The sequence below is a fragment of the Magallana gigas genome, chromosome 6 (genome assembly GCF_963853765.1).
Source record: "Magallana gigas chromosome 6, xbMagGiga1.1, whole genome shotgun sequence".
Classification (NCBI taxonomy): domain Eukaryota; kingdom Metazoa; phylum Mollusca; class Bivalvia; order Ostreida; family Ostreidae; genus Magallana; species Magallana gigas.
In genome coordinates, this window is record NC_088858.1 from 39,685,684 (window position 1) to 39,705,579 (window position 19,896).

Sequence of the window (19,896 nt, forward strand, 5' to 3'; positions counted from 1 at the left end):
TACGATTACTACGATTACTCTATGATTAAGACTGCGACCTCAGTCATGCTGCAAATCATGATAGTCAGAACGTAGAATGAACCAACAAATGTACTTGTTATTTTAAATGTTGCAAACATTTTTTAAAATTTAAAAATCTTATTTTGTGTATCATAATCACAATATACATCCAAACTGTAACAAAGAACATCAGACTGAAAAACTTTTAAAAGGTCCTTAATCTCCAACCTAAAGTTCACGCTCTGACAAATATGCTCTGGCGAAGTGGTTAGGCAGACGGAGGGACAGACTGATCACCATAAGACACATGCAGAGTGGGACTTGAATAATTTTTCCGCAAAGAAGAGTAAAAGTTTGAATTGTAAGAAAAAAATTTCAGCTTGTAAAGGAATCTTTAAATTTATGACAGAGAGGACAAAAACAATATTTCGCCAGATTTTTGATTTCAGTGGTATAATCACCTTGCAGGTTCTATACTAAAGCTAAAAGATACTTAAAATTTTTGCATAAGCATTACTTCATTTTATTCAACAAAGATTAACTTGCTGATAGGTTGGAGAAACAGCAGGGCAATCAAAGTTAGTGACATGTTTACAAAGGATGGCATTAATGACATGTGCAGAATTGAGAATGGTGTGGTTTTGCTATAAGGTGAATTAATGGTGAGTAGTGAGGTGTTAAATAGGAAAAAAAAAGGAAATAAAATGATATGAAAACACACTATTATTGAAGCCCTGTATGATTTCCTTTAATCAAACAACCCTGCTGGTCTATATTTTATTGGAGCCAATTTTGTACACCAATGATGTCTATGGATGGTCTTGGTGGTCAAAGCAACAGTTTTTAAAGTGATTTCAAAATGAGGGAGACATAGGCTTGAACTGCATTATACATATGGATGTCCTCAACAGAAATCCTTTATCACATAATTTAATAGTCCAAAATATCTCAAAGTATAAAGATTGCAGCTGCAGGTCTGTAGCTCCCGATCTGAAAAAATTCAGATAGACGACCCGAGAGCTTCAGTGCCTCCCATAGGTAAAGACTGCAATTTACAGCCCACAAAAAAATGCGCTAGTTTTGGGCTAATTAATCTTATTTTCATACAAATTCTGTACAACTATTTGATTCCAAAAAAATTTCTTAAACATTTTATTACAGATATCTCACTTCACTTATCTCTGATATTCGTTTAAACACCATCACCAGCCCTGTAAAGTGAAGTGGTGCAGTTTGTTTATATGTAAAAATTTCTTTAATTGCAAAATTTCCATCTAAATTTCTACAATATGTCCTATAGAATGAACAAATGAAATATTCCTGCACTATATGTTCTCAATGGCCTTAAGACTTAGAAACACATGTATCTTTAATTTATATTCTGGATTATTCTAAAACATTCCACACACTCAAAACATCACACCAACATAAATGATCAACCCTGTTCCTATTTTCCCCTTCAATTTTAGTACACATAAATTGTGCTTTCCATCAAAACTATTTCAGGAATTTTCACGGTTAAATAGAACTTTGGTGAAACACTGCACAATTAGGATCAAGAGTGGATGACGTATGCAATTCCGGGATTGCACAGGAATGCTAAGAAAAAATTAGGATTTAAAATCAGCTTATAGAAACATGTCACTCCTCATTACCTTCAGCGAACCTTAACCAATTCTAGAGAGATTAATGGAATAATTCCAAGAGCTGGTGCAACTGCTTCTCTTCAGAGGCCTGTCTTCATCATTTTGTTGTATTTCTTCATTTGTTCATGTATAAATTAATAGATCAAAAATCTAATTCCCATTAAACAAAATATTTTAAATTGAAAGAGAATGTGAGCAAGCTCACATGGCCCATGCTCCCCTATTACTCGACAATGATACACATAATGAGTGGCAATGTATGCATTAATTACACAATATAATTTGATAAAGGGCATAACTAGAAAAAAAAACTTGCAAATATGCACATCTAGTCTTTTGTCTCTAACAACTTAAACCATATTAAGTTCAAAAGGGCCAAAACTCCCAGAAAAATATTGAAATCGGAAATTCCTGGTAATATGCACATCTACCCATTTTGTCCTAAATGCCTGCAAAATTTTATTAAATTCCATGCAGCGGCTTAAGAGGAGTTTCACTAAATTCCATGCAGCGGAATGAGGAGTTGCACTTTTTGGACCTGTTCATTACTATATTTAACACAGGGCCAAAATTCTAAGTTCAATAGGGCCAAAATTCCCAGAAAAATAACGGAATCAGTATATCCTGGTAATGTGCACATCTGAACATTGTGTCCTAATACCTACAAAGTTTTAAGAAATTCTGTGCAGCGGTTTGAGGCACTTACAGAAAAAGCAGGACTGATGGTCTGGGTGACTGACCGACTGACTGACTGACATGAACCAGTCAAAAACATATCCCTAGCAACTTTGTTGTGTGGGGTTATATTCAAGTTTCAAAGGAAAACTTTTGGTTCCTAATTCATTTTCATGCATTCATGGAATAATTTTTCCAAACTATAATATATGTATATTAAGTAATTAAAATAAATGCTTTTAAAAAAAAAAAATAACAATCTTGTACACTTACTGTATTTAGTCTGGTCAACAAGTGAACAATCATAGTTCAAAACTGGACTATCAATAATTTAAATTATTTAAAGATTGCAATTCATTAGTTGGCAAATGCCTGCAACTGCACGCCAGGAGTTTTCGGGTTCTTCATTTTCCTTTAAAAAACTTTGAATCCTTTTGAGAGGAACATGAGACCCATGGACTAAATCACTTACCTGAACATCAGTTCTTAAGTCAGTTCTAGTATGCCTTTTTAATTTTTTTATATAAAACTATTAAAGCAGGTGTAAGGGGGCAAACAAAAAATATGAATATACCCTATATAGGTTAAGTATGCCTGCATTATAAAGGCACAATGGACAAATCTTTTTATCCTTTTCTGGAAAGTAATTCAAAGAAAACACTTAATTTTGAACAGTTGACCTTTGGTCAAAATCATAACACATGCCTCTGGTCATAACCAAATAAATGAAATTGGAAATTTCTGTTTCTTAATTCAAAAGAAGAACTACAAGCTCACTGAATTAATATTAGTTTTTTTTCTGGAATATGAATATTATTTGACAATATGTAATTTGTTTGAATAATTTTTTAATCCAATTTGAAATTCAATTTGAAAATGAACATTTTTCCCTTGGTTTTGACAATTGCTGAATGAGCAACAATCAGTTTAAAAAAAAAAAGTTAAATCCACTCAGCTGAAAAGAAACAAGAGAGTCATAGCTGGTCTTGTGGTCACCCGAGTACCATATAGATCAACAGCAATACATAAGTGACCTTAAAAATATATGTTCCCTATATGACCATTTTTGTCCCCTCCTCCTCAAATAAAAAGTCTGAACCCCTGCCCCATGATCACTGAATTTCACAATTTAAGAAGAAAACATGAAAAGAAACAAGAGAGTCATAGCTGGTCTTGTGGTCACCTGAGTACCATATAGATCAACAGCAATACATAAGTGACCTTAAAAATATATGTTCCCTATATGACCATTTTTGTCCCCTCCTCCTCAAATAAAAAGTCTGAACCCCTGCCCCATGATCATTGAATTTCACAATTTAAGAAGAAAACATTATGGATATAATAAGATTTAGTTTAATATCCCCCCCCAACGACTTTGAAGTCAGAGACATAAATTTATGTCTCTGTTTGAAGTACAGAAGAAAATATAAACAAAATTTTATACATTTTAAATATATGGCCACATTGATCCTACCTAAGGGTACTGACCCTTTGGTTATAAATTTCACAATTTAGGTAGAGGGCTTCAAGAACATCAAAATCATGCATACAGTTCATCTCCCCCTGCTGTGGAAGCTAGTTGAGGAAAAGATTTTCATTTCTAAGATTAAATACATTTTTTATGCATATTGGCCCTGTCCAAGGGCCTTAACCTCTGGCCTAGGGGTCTTGAATTTCACAATCTTGGTAGAGGGCTTCTTGAACACTATAATCATGTATTTAGTACTTCTCCCACTACAGTGGAAGTGGAGAAAAAGATTTTCTAAGATTTACTATTTTCCAGCAATGCCCATTTTTTACCTCTACTTGAACCCTCATCAATTCCTATTTATTAAACATGGGCTGAGCAATTTAGAGAGCAATTACCAATATTGGAGAAAAACTTTCAATTTAAAAAAAAAGTAAATTTTCATACAGTATTACCCTGAGATTAAAAGCGCGATCTAAAATTTGAATCATGATGCTTTAATAAGTCCATTGAGCTGTTCATATAAAGGCAATTGAATTTTGAAGGACAAAAGCTTTACACAATCTCTCAAAGGAAAGGCATGCAGACGCCAATAAGAAGATCGTGAAAATGTTATACCACATATAGCACAACCTTTTTTACTATATATCTAATCTACAGTCTTTTTTCTATATATTTAATGTAAGGATCATTAAAGCAGTTTCAGGAATTTGAAACTGTGGTAGCATCAAATAGTTTGATCAAATGACTATATCAAATACAGGGAAAACACAGATTTTAACTCTCAAATTATTTACTACATATATTTTTCTATCACAAACCTTGACATTACCACAAGATATCTTAATACTACACATATAAAGATATTCTAATACTTCACATATAATATATAGATTCTAATTACTATTAAATCTAATCATGTACAATCATAACTAACTTCAATATTAATCAACTTCGTACCTGTAGGTAGGACTGGGGACTTTCCTTTTGATGCATCAGTTTTTCCCGACACACTTTTTATTTCCTTACTGTTAACAATGCCAACTTCTAGGTCCTCTGGAAATTGACACATTGTTTTAGCCATTAAACTAATTGTCACATGTAAAGTAAAGACAAATAACTTCCAAATACTCATGTTGCTGCAACAAACTCCAGGAGAAATTCAAATGACTTTACAAACTGGTTTTTTTTTTTTTAAGCTCTAAAACAAAGTTAAAAACATGCTCTCTTGAATAAAAGATACGAGACCATTATCCTGAATTCAAAAGAAAGATATGGAATTAAACTAAAAAAAGAGTCAGAAGCCAATTTTCTTTGTCGATTGTTAATGAAGCAACAGTTTCATCTGGTTGTCACTGTGAGAGCCTGCTCGATCTATAAATCCACACTATTAACACAAAGTAAAACAAGAAGTCCCTTGGAGATGGAAAAGTCATTGCATCATTGCAACATTTCATAGAGAGCAGTCACTAGTGAAAACTGCTGCACAATAACTCCATGTAACCAATGTCCCATTTATATTTCCTCTCAAATTTTGTTTTCTTGAAATAATCAATAACTGAATTATATGTCCATCAGATGGAACAGTCAGATGACCAAATCTGTCCCTGTCAGATGTCAAATCATTACGAAACTTAAGCAAATCCTCAAATTGGATGAAACATGTCAAATACAAAACTTCTTAAAGCTACTGAAGTTGCTAATCTGTTACATGATCAATAGTATAGAGCCAGATTGACAATAGAAGCGTTTATCTGTCGGTCCCGCTATCTGTTGGTCTTAACAATTGACAGTAGTAGTGTACTTCACCAGAAAATCTACCAATGATCATCTGTCGCTTTAAATTATTTATGCTTTAACTATTGTCCAAACTGTGTCAATTTTCAGGAAGAGAAACTCTTCATTATCTGTTAATGAGCATATAACTTACTTTACTCCATTTAAATTTTGCAATGTGTATCTGTCAAAACTGATTACAACAAATCTACAATGGATTTTTTAGTTCACTTTTTCCTCAAAACATTTTCAGGAAATGTATATCTAACATGAGGAAATGCATGTCAGAATTTCACTGATCATTTACATAGAGTTCTAGCTACCTTTTTACTATACAGTGATGTCAGGACTGACCCAGTTTTTTCAAGTCCAGCTGGCATTTCGTGTTTATGATATTTACCTATAAAAGTACAAAAGAAAAGCTTTCATAAAATCTTCAAAAAATATCCCATAAAATACTCCAGTGGTTTATCATTTATGTATATCACGTAAAAATCATTCAAACAGAGTATATTATTTGAATTTGGAATTATTTTAATTCTTGGAATTTAGAGAAACAGTGAAAAGTAGCCTTAGTCACTACTAATTCACCAACTACTGTGGTTTCATCAATATTCGTTGAATACCGATTTTCGTGGATTTCGTTGTTAAATTTATTCATGAAATTAAATGTTCATCAAAGTGCAATTTCTACTATCTATTTGTATTGAAAGATCATTGGCCACGAATTTACATATCCTTGAAACCGTGATTTTCACTTTATCCACGAAAATTGATACCCTTGAATATTAATGAAACCACAGTAACCCTGCGCACAACAGGGGTTAGCAAATCCTGGATTTGCTAACCCCCTTAGTGAATCCTGAAGAATTTTTACTCAAGCACATATCAAAAGAACCTACATCACACCATCTACAAATCAACATTTACATAATATATTTTTGAATGAATAAATCCACTGTGTAAGAAATACATGACTGAATGTTTAAAAAAAATCAATATCTACAAAAATTTTTTTTTTTTTATTGAATACTTTTGTAATATAGGTGATACTAAGAAATTTTAGTTTCCACATCAATAAACTAAGGGCATTTAGTAATGCCCCGTTTTACATTGACTGTGCGAAAATCAGAGTTAGTTGATGAATTAATAGTGACTAAGCTAGGCTACTTTTCACTGTTTCTCTAAATTCCAAGAATTAAAATAATTCCAAATTTAAATAATACTCTGTTCTCAACATAAAATTAAAAATTCATTTTAAAACCAATCCAATTAAAGAACAATTTTGAAAAGAAAATTTTTTTGGCGATTCATTTTGAAAAGAAAATTTTTTTGGCAATTCGTTTCATCAGAAATGTCAAATGTTACCCATTCATGTATGTTCTTAAACATACATATACTTTGGTCAGAACATATGAAACTCTTATTAAACTCAATTTTTCAAAACGGAGTATTGGTAAATAACCAGAAACCAAAGTAATAAACTGAATGAAACTGGCCATCTAGAAAAGAGTTTATTAATCATCAAATTTACAAAATAAGGACAATGGATGACACATACAGTTCCCAATCACTCACCTGAGTGACTCTACAGACCCAAAAAATGCTGAATGTTCAAGTATGTCTTTATAAAATAACAAGAGGCCCATGGGCCTCATCGCTCACCTAAGGTACAATAAGTATGATAAAATCAGCTTAATGGAGTCATAATACAAACAATCTGGACAATGTACAATAATACATGTAGATCCTGTATAAATAAAATCCATTTTTCCCCCTGGATATTCTTATGTTTATAATCATTAGTCCCTTTTCTAACAGGATGATTTTATCGTCATATTACATGTTGAGTATTGCAGTTCTCAAAAAGATCCTTAACAATTGTTTATATATGGGATATAAAGCTACATCAAACTCTGAACCTGCTTCTGAGGCTGAAGAATTGTCATGGAGCCAAAGTCTTAACAACTATAAAGAATCATCTGGCTGATTACCGGTAGTTTCTGAGAAGAAGATTTTTAAAGATTTACTTTATATATTCCTATGTAAAACTTTAACACCCCCCCCCCCCCCCCCCCCAATGTGGCCCCACCCTACCCCCAGGGATCATGTTTTTCACAACTTTGAATCTACACTACCAGTCTTCACGACAAATTTTTTTCAGCACATGCCCTTTGGGCATGTAGACCCATCATTTTAACCCAGCCCATTCAAATTTTTATATGCCCAACTCAAAATTCTTATATTTACCAGTACATGTATGGTGCAACCAAAATAAATAAATAAATAAATAAATAAATGTTTTATATCAATTTTATTGTATTAGGGACAATGATTCAAATTCTTTCCAGCCCCCTCTCAATTTCAAGCTCTGTCATCTCCATGGGCGAGTTCGATCATTAACTAGAGTTAAACCACTGTAGTAAGGAAAATTAACTGTGTTCAAACGCACATTGGTCTATGTCTGGTTAAAAAAATGAGTAGATGTTAATTGCTACTTATAATTTTACTGTTCATGAAAAAGGACGGACAATACCTTGTAAACACATTAAATCATATGTGTGCGCGCTAAAATTTAACACATTGCATGCTGTGCTAATTTAAAAAAGCAATTTTTGGAGGTTTCGCTTTCTGCCGCCATTTTTAAACTACCTGACCAAAGCATTCCCTCATGACATGAATTATTGTAGAAGGGAATGCATTATTTAGGAAAATACATGGAAATGTATTAGATCAGAATATATATGAGTTCTATGGGAAATGAATTAATGGTATACTCTCTTCCCTTTGCATCAAATAGTGTCATTACTATATGCATAGCAATATCAGTGAAAGTGTATACTTTCAAGCGAGATTTGCAATAACATAATAATAATTTAAAGAACTGACTTTTACATAGTCAGAAAATGAACAATAAAACAGAACAAACATTAGTTTGTATCGATAAATGCTGTTTAATAAAGAAGTAAACTTCGATAAAAAAACAAAAACCCAAAGACTTCTTTAAATTTAGACCATTAAGTTCTTAAGGACATATACATATATAGTTAAAGAGTCTATGTTAGCAATAAATTTTGTAATAAAGTCTTGGCTACATCATTCCCTTAAGCAATTAATTTCAGTATGAAGAAGGGAAACATAAAATGAGAAATAACTTGGATAATGCAAGTCAAATCAAATCTTTTTATGACCTGCTGAAGTATCCATTAAATAACTAAAGGAATCTAATTGTTCTAAATTGAAAAGAACATGCCATTGGTATGATAGTGTTAATGTGACAAATAAATGACTTTAAAATCTCTTTTATTTGTTCTGCATGTGCTTTGGGATTTTGTTGGTCTTTTGTTTCTAATAAATACTGGAAATAATGGTTTTCAGCCATTAAAATTAAAACGGTATTGCTTATGTCAATTGACACAATGGTCAGTCTTCTTTTATAAATCAAATTGAATTTAAACTGTATAATATGTACTGAAAAAAATCAACTCAAAAGCAATATGATCCCTGTTAATCTTTCCCCATACATAGACAGATTTTGCCCAGCTTAACTGCTCAACTGTATCTTTATCATACAAAAAATAAATCAAAACGCAATCCAAATAAGTTGAGTAGTTTAACAAGAGGCCCATGGGCCACATCACTCACCTGAGGAACAATAGGTATGATAAAATCAGCTTAATGGAGTCATAATACAAACAATCTGGACAATGCATAATACATGTAGATTCTGTATAAATAAAATCCATTTTCCCACCTGGATATTCTTATGTTTATAATCATTAGTCCCTTTTCTAATGTGATTAGTCATATCACATGTTGAGTATTGCAGTTCTCAAAAAGATCCTTAACAATTATTTATATATGGGATATAAAGCTACATCAAACTCTGAACCTTCTCGTGAGGCCAAAGAATTGTCCTGGAGCCAAAGTCTTAACAATTATAAAGAATCATCTGGCTGATTAGTTTCTGAGAAGAAGATTTTCAAAGATTTACTCTATATATTCCTATGTAAAACTTTAACACCCCCCCCCCCAATGTGGCCTCACCCTACCCCCAGGGATCATGTTTTCACAACTTTGAATCTACACTACTGTGGTTTCATCAATTTTCGTTGAATACCAATTTTCGTGGATTTCGTTGTTAAGTTGATCCACGAAATCAAATATTCATTGAAGTTCAATTTCAACTAACATTTTGTATTGATAGGATCATTAGCCACGAAATTACGTATCCTTGAAACTGTGGTTTTTTGAAAATCCACGAAAATTGATACCCACGAAAATTAATGAAACCACAGTACCTGAGGATACTTCCACACAAGTTTCAGCTTTCCTGGCTGATTAGTTTCTGAGAAGAAGATTTTTAAAGATTTACTCTATATATTCCTATGTAAAACTTCGACCCCCCATTGTGCCCCACCCTACCCCCAGGGATCATGATTTTCACAACTTTGAATCTACAGTGCCTGAGGATGCTTCCACATGAGTTTCAGCTTTCCTGGCTGATTAGTTTCTGAGAAGAAGATTTTCAAAGATTTACTCTATATATTCCTATGTAAAACTTCGACCCCCCCCCCCCCAATTGTGGCCTCACCCTACCCCTGGGGGTCATGATTTTCACAACTTTGAATTTACACTACCTGAGGATGCTTCCACGCTAGTTTCAGCTTTCCTGGCTGATTAGTTTCTGAGTAGAAGATTTTTAAAGATTTACTATATATTCCAATGTAAAACTTTAACACCCCCCAATGTGGCCTCACCCTACCCCCAGGGGTCATGATTTTCACAACTTTGAATCTGCACTACTTGAGGATGCTTCCACATAAGTTTCAGCTTTCCTGGCTGATTAGTTTCTGAGAGGAAGATTTTTAAAGATTTACTCTATATATTCCTATGTAAAACTTTGACCCCCCCCCCATTGTGGCCCCACCCTACCCCCGGGGGTCATGAATTTCACAACTTTGAATCTACACTACCTGAGGATGCTTCCACACAAGTTTCAGCTTTCCTGGCTTTCTGGTTCTTGAGAAGCAGATTTTTGAAAATTTCTCGAAATTTTTCATTAATTTCTAATTATCTCCCCTTGAAAACGAGTGTGGCCCTTAATTTTCATAACTTTGAATCCCCTTTGCCTAAGGATGATTTGTGCCAAGTTTGGTTTAAATAGCCCAGTAGTTCTTGAGAAGATGTTGAAAATGTGAAAAGTTTACGGACAGACAGACAGACGGACAGACGGACGACAGACAAAATGTGATCAGAATAGCTCACTTGAGCTTTCAGCTCAGGTGAGCTAATAAAACTCCAAAAAGTTGTCACATAAGATTTTGTACAATATACCTTTAAAAAATAAGCTAGCTAGGTGATAACATTTTTCACTCCAATTTCAGATAAAGGAATTGCTCTAGAGTACTAGACAATTGGAATTAATCCTTTTAAAGCATTTACTCATCAAAAAGACACTTGTTCATGTGAGAAGTCAGAGCAAAGGAACATGCATTATTAATCATGATATATTGTTATTGGTAAGAAAGTCACCTACTTCTCAAAACCTCACTTCAATGCCAGCTCGGTGTGTGAATCTTAGAATAAAGATAAACAAGAGATGTTTGTTAAACACTTATGCCCCTCTCTTTCTGAAACATCAGTGAAGAAAATGAATGTATAAACTGCAAATAATTGAAACATCTGCAAATAAAATGAACGGAAACTGCAAATAATTGGAATTTTTCTAATGCTTGATCATACCCAATATATACATATTATCATGATAAAGCTGTATATCAAATTTCATTTCAATATGTTCATCCTCTGTGAAGAAAATGAGCAGTAACTGCAAATAATTAGAATTTTTCTACGTCCAAGGGGCATAACTATGTCGAAAATTGCTCGATCGTACCCAATATCAAACTTGACCTAGATATTATCATGATATTATAGCTGTATAATAATTTCATTTCATTATGTTTATCCTTTGCGAAGGAAATAACTGGAAACTACAAATAACTGGAATTTTTCTATGTCCACGGGACATAACTTTGTGAAAATAGCTCTTCACACCCAATATCAAACTTGACCTAGATATTATCATGATTAACCTGTTTACCAAATTTCATTTCAAAATGTTCATCCTCTGCGAAGAAAATGAACGGAAACTGTTTGTGGACTGACCGAGAGACAAACAAACAGCAGCAAAGCAATATGCCCTCCCTTCTTCAATGTGAATGTGAATATGAATGTGAATATCTATTATCAAAACTGATCATATTGCTTGTTGATATCTCAATCCATTTTAACACTATATATTAAAGTTTCCATGGATTTTCAGTTTTTAATTTGATCCATGAAATCAAATGTTCAATGATGCAAGAAATCTTAATCAATGTATTGATAGTATTTATAGGACAAAATGTCCCTAAAGTTACTTTTAAAACTATTTCCTCATACCACAAGTTTTACAATATCAAAACAATAATTGCTTAGAAATTTCAAGAAAACCATTGTGACAATTAATCGCTTTAATTCCAGGCATTTTTTAATTCCTGTACTTCAGTGCAGGCATGTGGCATCACGGAGGGCTTGGCCCCCAATTTTTTCTCGCAGCAAACAATTTTTTAAAATATGTATATAAACATAAGTAATCACAGATTACAAAGCTCACAGAGACGAGGCATCACCTTTATGAGGCATCACCTTTATGAGACCACCTTTATCATATTATATGAAAATCAAAGTTAAGGATCTTGGATATTCATGGATACAGGTTTGACACAATATCGTATATCATATGTTAAACAAGAGGCCCATGGGTCCTGTTTAAATAAAATCCATTTTTCCCTCTGGATATTCTGATGTTTATAATCATTAGTCCCTTTTCTAACAGGATGATTTTATAGTCATATCACATGTTGAGTATTGCAGTTCTCAAAAAGATCCTTAACAATTGTTTATATATGGGATATAAAGCTACATCAAATTCTAAACCTTCTTGTGAGGCCGAACAATTGTCCTGGAGCCAGGTGTCTTAACAATTATAAAGAATCATCTTGCTGATTAGTTTCTGAGAAGAAGATTTTTAAAGATTTACTCTATATATTCCTATGTAAAACTTTAACACCATATTGCCACATAAGTAGGTCCAGATACATATATCATCCATGCAAGTTTGGTGAAGATAGGACAAGTAATAAATTGGATACAGGACCTGCAACAAAAACTTTAACCAGGTCCACACGCCGACGCCAAGGGTATAGCATAAGCTCCCCTTGACTTCGTCTCGGTAAGCTAACAAAGTAAGTTAAGATGGAGTTGCTTCCCCTCCCCTACACTTTTTGGGAGCATGTAAAAAACTGAATTGAAAGAAGGGAAATTAACAGTAAAATTGATGCGATACACTATGCTCCCCCCCCCCCCCCCCCCCCCCCCCCCCCCCCCCAATCCATTAGGATTTTCATGACTTTTTTTGCTTTTTAAGAATTTTTTTGGATGAGTTTGCCCCCCCCCCTTTCAAAAACGATGCATGAGCACAACAAGTAGTGGGGAGGATATCATCCATAACTATAAATGAATTCTCTCTAAACTTACATGTTCAGTCGCACCTTTAATCAGCAGTCACTCGCAATGAGCGGCCAGTGTACTACATAATGATTAAGTAAATTGCTGAGAAGGATAATCATAAGATATAGGCTTGAGCATGCTGCAGTGTACTACATAATGTATAAGCAAATTGCTGAGATTAGGATGATCTTAAGATATAGGCTTGAACATGCTGCAGTGGACTGCAGTCCACATAGCATTATGTGTGATCAATCACAGGCCATGCGACCATCTGTAATGCATTCTCATAATGGAGCCAAGATCAAAATGAAATTGAATCGGAATAATGATTTTGAAGCATACTACATGTACTCATATTTCCCTATAATCAAAAATCAGAAAATATAAAATGAAAATGTATACTGCAAAGTAATCCCAAACACCATTTAAAACAACTTAAAATTGACAGAGTTCCGTATCATTTTATCCCAAATACTTCCAGTGCATACAATTCACATCCTTAATTTCAAACTGAAATGCATAGATCAACTAACAGAAATCCTTTAACAAGGTACACTGTTATGATTGTGACCAAATTGGACAATATATACTGTTAAAATTGTTTTTGCAAAATCCCGATAGCTTAGCAACATAAAACCCTACCTATCTGATAAAACAGACGTAATGATGGTGTTCAAACAACTAAATATTGACGTTCATACCACATGCTGACATTTAGAAAGACAATTTATACTACTGAACATATTTACAGAGACGGAAAAACATGCATTTGGCATAGTTAATCTTTTAAAGTTTCCTGTTCTGCATGCAATAATTGATACCACAGGTGCTAATTACAATCATCCAATACCATAATTGTTTCAGAAATAATCAATTTTTTTCTCTAAACATATCAGAATGGAAGCATTCATCTCGATATCAATATAAGAATGATTAGATTTCATCAATGCATCATTAATACATTTTTTATAAAGAATGGCAATGTGGTGCAACATCTGGAGAAATACATGGGCTGTAAAGCTAGCCTATAAAATATGCTATCAAAATTTGCAAGCTAAGATTTAATGGCAAAAAAAGGAAGTATGTGAGCTGTAAAACTAACCTAAAAATATGCAGTCAAAATTTGCAAGTTAAGATTTAATGGCAAAAGAGGTGAAGTATACGGGCTGTAAAGCTAACCTGAAAAATATGCTGTCAAAATTTGCAAGCTAAGATATAATGGCAAAAGAGGTAAAAATACTGTATCACGATTTTCTTCTTGAAGCATTCATTTGACAGCCTTGACAAAGAATGCTTCTAAAGTACAATTACTCCCTAATTAGCACTGATGTGACTGTAGACACTTATTTCACCATTACATGCATTATCATGTGAAACAAACTCTTCTTACAATCCTTTTCAGTCTAAATTTACATCCTAGATAATGGTGACTCTAGAAAAATTCCAGCAATTTTTAAGTAACCATTATATTCTCAATAAAATAACAGTAACTAAGTAACTTGTGCTGCGAGGCTCGGGATTATTTTTTTCTTTGACCTTTCAGAGGTCAAACGTTTCATATCCTTGAAATCTCCTCATAAGTTTATAATAGCATTGATATTCATGCAAGTACATTTCTCACAAGCTCTCTATAAATCTTATGTTTTTCATTCTTTTTAAAGCGAGACTAGTATATTACTATAAAATTATCACATTATTCAAACAGCCAGGCTGGTTGAATTTATATGGAGGAATCCAGAATTACTTATGATACTTTGATCCTAAACCTTTAATGTCAAATATATGTCCTGTATGACAAATACAAAGCAGTAGAACTAAAGGCAGTGATTCATTGCAATTCAAAAGTGTATAATGGTTGTAGCTCAAGTTGCATGTCCTTATGATGCTCGTAGTGTAAACAGAGTGGCCCAGTGCATGTATTATGTTTGGCAAGTAACACAAGGGCCCAAGGGCCACATCGCTCACCTGTGCAACAATAGGCGTGATTAAATCAGCTTATTGGAGTCATAATACAAAATATCTAGAGAATGTGGTATAATACATGTAGATCCTGTATATTTAAAAATCTATCCCCCCCCCCCCCCCCCCCCCCCCCCCCCGATTATAATCAAGTCCCTTTTCTAACAGGATGATTTTATAGTCATATCACATGTTGAGCATTGCAGTTCTAAAAAAGATCCTAAATAATTGTTAATATGTGGGATATAAACCTACATCAAACTCTGAGTCTAAACAATTTTAAGGAATGAGCAATATGTCAAAATGCTTGCATATTAGAAAAACCATATCTGATAACATTTCAGTATTTGTGAATAATTAAAATGTTTTCCTTTGTACAATTGGACCCAAAATGTGACCCTGACCTACTTCTCAAGATTTTGATTCTAACCAATTTGAATCTACACTATCTGAAGTTGCTTTCACTAAAGTTACAGCTTTTCTAAAAAGAAGATTTTTAAAGATTTTTCTCTATATATTCCAATGTAAAAACTTGTCCCCCCCCCCCCCCCCCTTGTGACCCCGTCCTACCCCCAGGGATCATGATTTGAATACACTTGAATTTACACTACCTGAGGATGCTTCCACACAAGTTTTTGCTTTTCTGGCCAATTGGTTTCTGATGATAAGATTTTTAAAGACATTTCTCTATTTATTCCTATGTAAAAATTCGACCCCCCAGTGTGGCCCCACCCTACCCCGAGTCATGATTTTCACAACTTTGAATCTACACTACCTTAGGATGCTTGCACATAAGTTTCAGCTTTGCTGGCTGATTGGTTTTTGAGAAGAAGATTTTTAAAGATTTACTCTATATATTCCTATGTAAAATTTTGACCCCCCCCCCAAATTGTGGCCCCAACCTATTCCCGGGGGTCATGATTTTCACAACTTTAAATCTACACTACCTGAGGATGCTTCCACATACCTTTCAGCTTTCCTGGCCAAATGGTTCTTGAGAAGAAGATTTATGAAAATTTCTCAATTTTTTTTTTCAATAATTCCTAATTATCTCCTCTTGTAAAAGGGTGTGGTCCTTAATTTTCACAACATTGAATCACCTTTGCCTAAGGGTGCTTTGTGCCAAGTTTGGTTGAAATTGGCCCAGTGGTTCTGGAGAAGATGTTGAAAATGTGAAAAGTTTACAGACGGACAGACAGACAGACAGACGACAGAAAAAATGTGATCAGAAAAGCTCACTTGAGCTAAAAAAAAATATAACAATCTTTTTCTACCTTTAAAATTTTTTAACAATTATCTGTTTTGACAGATTGAACGTTAAAAATTTTCATGCATAAAGTACATGTACTCTGTATTTGATTCTTGTTAAGGTGGTATGGGACATCTGTCAATATTAATGTGAATAAAAGTTACATTATAATCAAAAATACTTTCACCAATTTTCAAATTTTACAATAATTGACCAAAAAATATATTTAAACTAGACAACATTGAGATGGTGACCATTTAGGGCCCCCTTAAATAACAGCCAATAAAATGTAAAGTATTTCGGAGAATTTTGCTTTGACCTTGACCTATAACTTAGAAATTTTCCTGCTGACATTCAATCTAATTACCCCTTACATATGTACATACACACAGGCTTTTTTGTTCAGTCTGAGCAAGATTAAGCAAATGGGGGTTAAAACTACAGTCTAAAACTGATCTCTGATATGACCTTCACAATGCCTTGGATCAAAGTCAGGGCTATGTGGAGAGTATAAACATGTATGCTCTTGAAAAAGGATTTTTGTGTGATCCCAATATGACCTTGACACTTGACCTACAAACATCATTAATCTTAGACATGGTTCAAAGTCACTGCATATCCTTTTACTCAAAGACAATCTCTGGTATGAGCCAGATTGGGCCAAGGGGAGAGAAGTTATTCTCAGGAGAAGAGATCTCGGATAAACGGACGGATGGACACAGATTGATCACTATTGGGCACCCGAAGAGAGAGGCCCTAAGACTTTTGTAAAGGTAAATAATTTACAATCCTATATGGGGTTCGAACTCATGACTTACAGATTTGTAGTGAACGCTCTAACCTATTGCGTTACGCTGTTCGATGACAATTTTGGAAAAGAAAATATTTACCGGTAGAAAATTACACTCAATTTCATTGTTTATTTTGATAAATAGTACCAAAATAAATAGTACGTCACAATATGGAAGTGTCCCATACCACCTTAAAAAGTCAAATAACGTTTCCCATTTAGGCACTCTAGAACAGCTACATCAGTGCATCTCATCTTGATAAATTTTAAACATCTAAAAGATATTCACAATACCTCTCATATGAAAGAAAAAATCACAAACTGTTCAGAAGATATCTGATCAGAAAGAAGAGTCTTGTATTGTGTTCAATTGTTGATAAAAGATGACAAAAAAGCAAACCAAGTTGGTGGAATACGATGGACTCTATTTTCGAACTTCTGAATTCCCTCCCAAAAATTATCATCATCAGCTAATGAGCTATTTTTAGACAAGTTCTGGTGACCTGATAAGTTCCAAGTAAAACTGATGCAGGAGGCTGTTGTGCTGTAGAAGCATTTTTTTAGTTCCATCTAAGTTCAGCACAGAAATCCTTTCAAATGCACACCTTGTCAATGTAAAGGATTCTTTGTTCTTACTTGCAACAATAACAACAGCATGAACTGCAACATTTTCATTCACAAAAATTTGTTTCACCACATTCAAAGCTTGACCAATTGTATCACCTCGATGCATAGCACCAGTTGCCACTTGAACAAGGTACAATGTTTTTTCCTGAACTTTGACCCTTTTAGGTGACGAACACCCTTCCTTTTCTTCACCAGAGTCAGTATAATAGACAAAGTAATCTATTCCCATAAAATTTGGTATTTGTGGATATACCAAAAATCTATCAACTGACCCTGCATAGTGTTTAATAAAAAGAGAAAATAAGGCAATATTTCTTTCATGACCTTTCAGATCGTCCGGTACATCTTGATGGTGCAAAGACAGGTCTTTTGCGTCACATTCAAAGAAGTTTTTAGCAGGAATAAGTTTTATTTTCAAAGATGATTGTGACACTTCTTGTTTTGTCTGTGATGGCTGATACAACGTATTACCACCATTTTCCGGCAGAAGTACTACTCCCTGCTGTTTTTGAGACTCAACAAACAATTTTTCAAACTCCTTTCTAGCTCCACCATTCTGAAACATAATCTGCAAAATTTTATCAGAACTAATTTTTGGGATGGTGTAAAAGTAGTCCGGGACATATGTCCCGGACATATGTCCCACGATGTCCCAATTTTCTATTTCGCGTCTAACTTACTTTCCAGTTGCTTTCTCCAAAAACCATTAATCAGATATCAAATGGCATCTTAATTTAAGTCGGTTGTATTCTTTCTGCTTCTTAAAAACCACCAATAAGTTTAAATTCGCCAATTTTCCCTCGACGAAAGTGTAAATGTAGTCCAAAGAAATGGACCATGTTTTTCGATTTCCGGTTTTCGTTTTGCTTTTGTGTGTACATTAAATTTACATATTTCTATATGTTTATATACTGTATTTGAATATCAAATATTGTTTTATAATATAAACATAATTATTATATCATTCTCAATCCTTAAGGTAATTGTTTACACATTTCTTTGCGGGACATCGCAGTTCACATGAAACAAAAGAAAAAGTAAAACCGAGAACCCAACAGGGGTAGTATATACAATTCCGCATGACGATTCTGTAAAGGATGTTAGCCGGTATATAACTTATATATTGATATACCGTTGTCCAGCTCTTGTCACGTGGAGGCCTCCTTTATTAAAAGCCATTTTATTGTTAGAAAAATAGTAAAACATATTTGTTAAGGCAGTTAAAAGCACTAAATCTATTATTTACATGTGTACATTTTACAGACGTTTTATATTATTCAATGGGGACAGTTATTGAAATAATCCAATACATGTTCATATGTCCGCGCATTTAATTGCACATCTCATCATTAAATCACCGTCAAGAATCTTAATTCTAATATTGAAACAATAATTGTTGTAACAACAAGTAAAATAACCAAGTAATTATTGATTGGTTTTGAGACGATAATTGCTGCTGGAATCTTAAACGCGTTTTCTAATATTAAAGTGATCTAAATAAAATTATTTCTAATAATAATAGTAATATTTGCTTTAAAAAATATATATATTACAATTCATCTCAATATGATATGAAATTATTCATACACGTGAATTTTATCCGGAATTCTTACATGTAACTTTGCTGGGTTTCTAATTGTATTATATCTTTTCAGCTATACAGTAAACTATAATGTTCCGCAGGGAAAAGTGTAAATAACTGCTGTTAAGGTTAAAAGTTGATAAATAATTAATAATTTTGCCATAAACAAATAATAAAGAGACAACAAAAATAAATTTTTGCCAAAATATACAAAGGCAAAAGAAAAACCGGAAATAAAAAAAAACCAGTCGATTTCTCGGGACTACATTTACACTTTTGACGAAGGAAAATTGGCGATTTTCAACTTATTAGTGTTTTTTAAGAAGCAGAAAGAATACAATCGACTAAACTTAAGATTTTTTTTTATATCTGATTAATGGTTTTTGATAAAAGCAACTGGAAAATAAGTTAAATGCGAAATAGAAAATTGGGACATCGCGGGACATATGTCCGGGACATATGTCCCGGACTACTTTTACACCATCCCCTAATTTTTGCATTGTGAATCATCTCTTCCAAATGATACGGAAACCTTTCTCGCCAACAGTTTGCCAAGTTTGGAATTAAATG

At 33.6% G+C, this 19,896-nt stretch overlaps 1 protein-coding gene across 4 annotated transcripts in view; it reads right to left on the reverse strand.

Annotated features, from left to right (window-relative positions):
* The window catches only part of LOC105337192 (leukocyte tyrosine kinase receptor), a 192,756-nt gene that overhangs the window by 160,138 nt on the left and 12,722 nt on the right, over positions 1–19,896 (reverse strand). Inside the window, exon 1 of one of the 4 annotated variants that reach the window (XM_034468721.2) lies at positions 4,750–5,497. The exons of 1 other annotated variant lie outside the window; for it this stretch is intronic. In XM_034468721.2, the coding sequence (XP_034324612.2) occupies positions 4,750–4,924 (175 nt within the window). In that variant the 5' untranslated portion in view covers positions 4,925–5,497. Of the gene's footprint in view, positions 1–4,749; positions 5,506–19,896 lie in introns of those variants that run through there. 2 more of the 4 variants (XM_034468722.2, XM_034468726.2) reach the window with 2 other exon arrangements.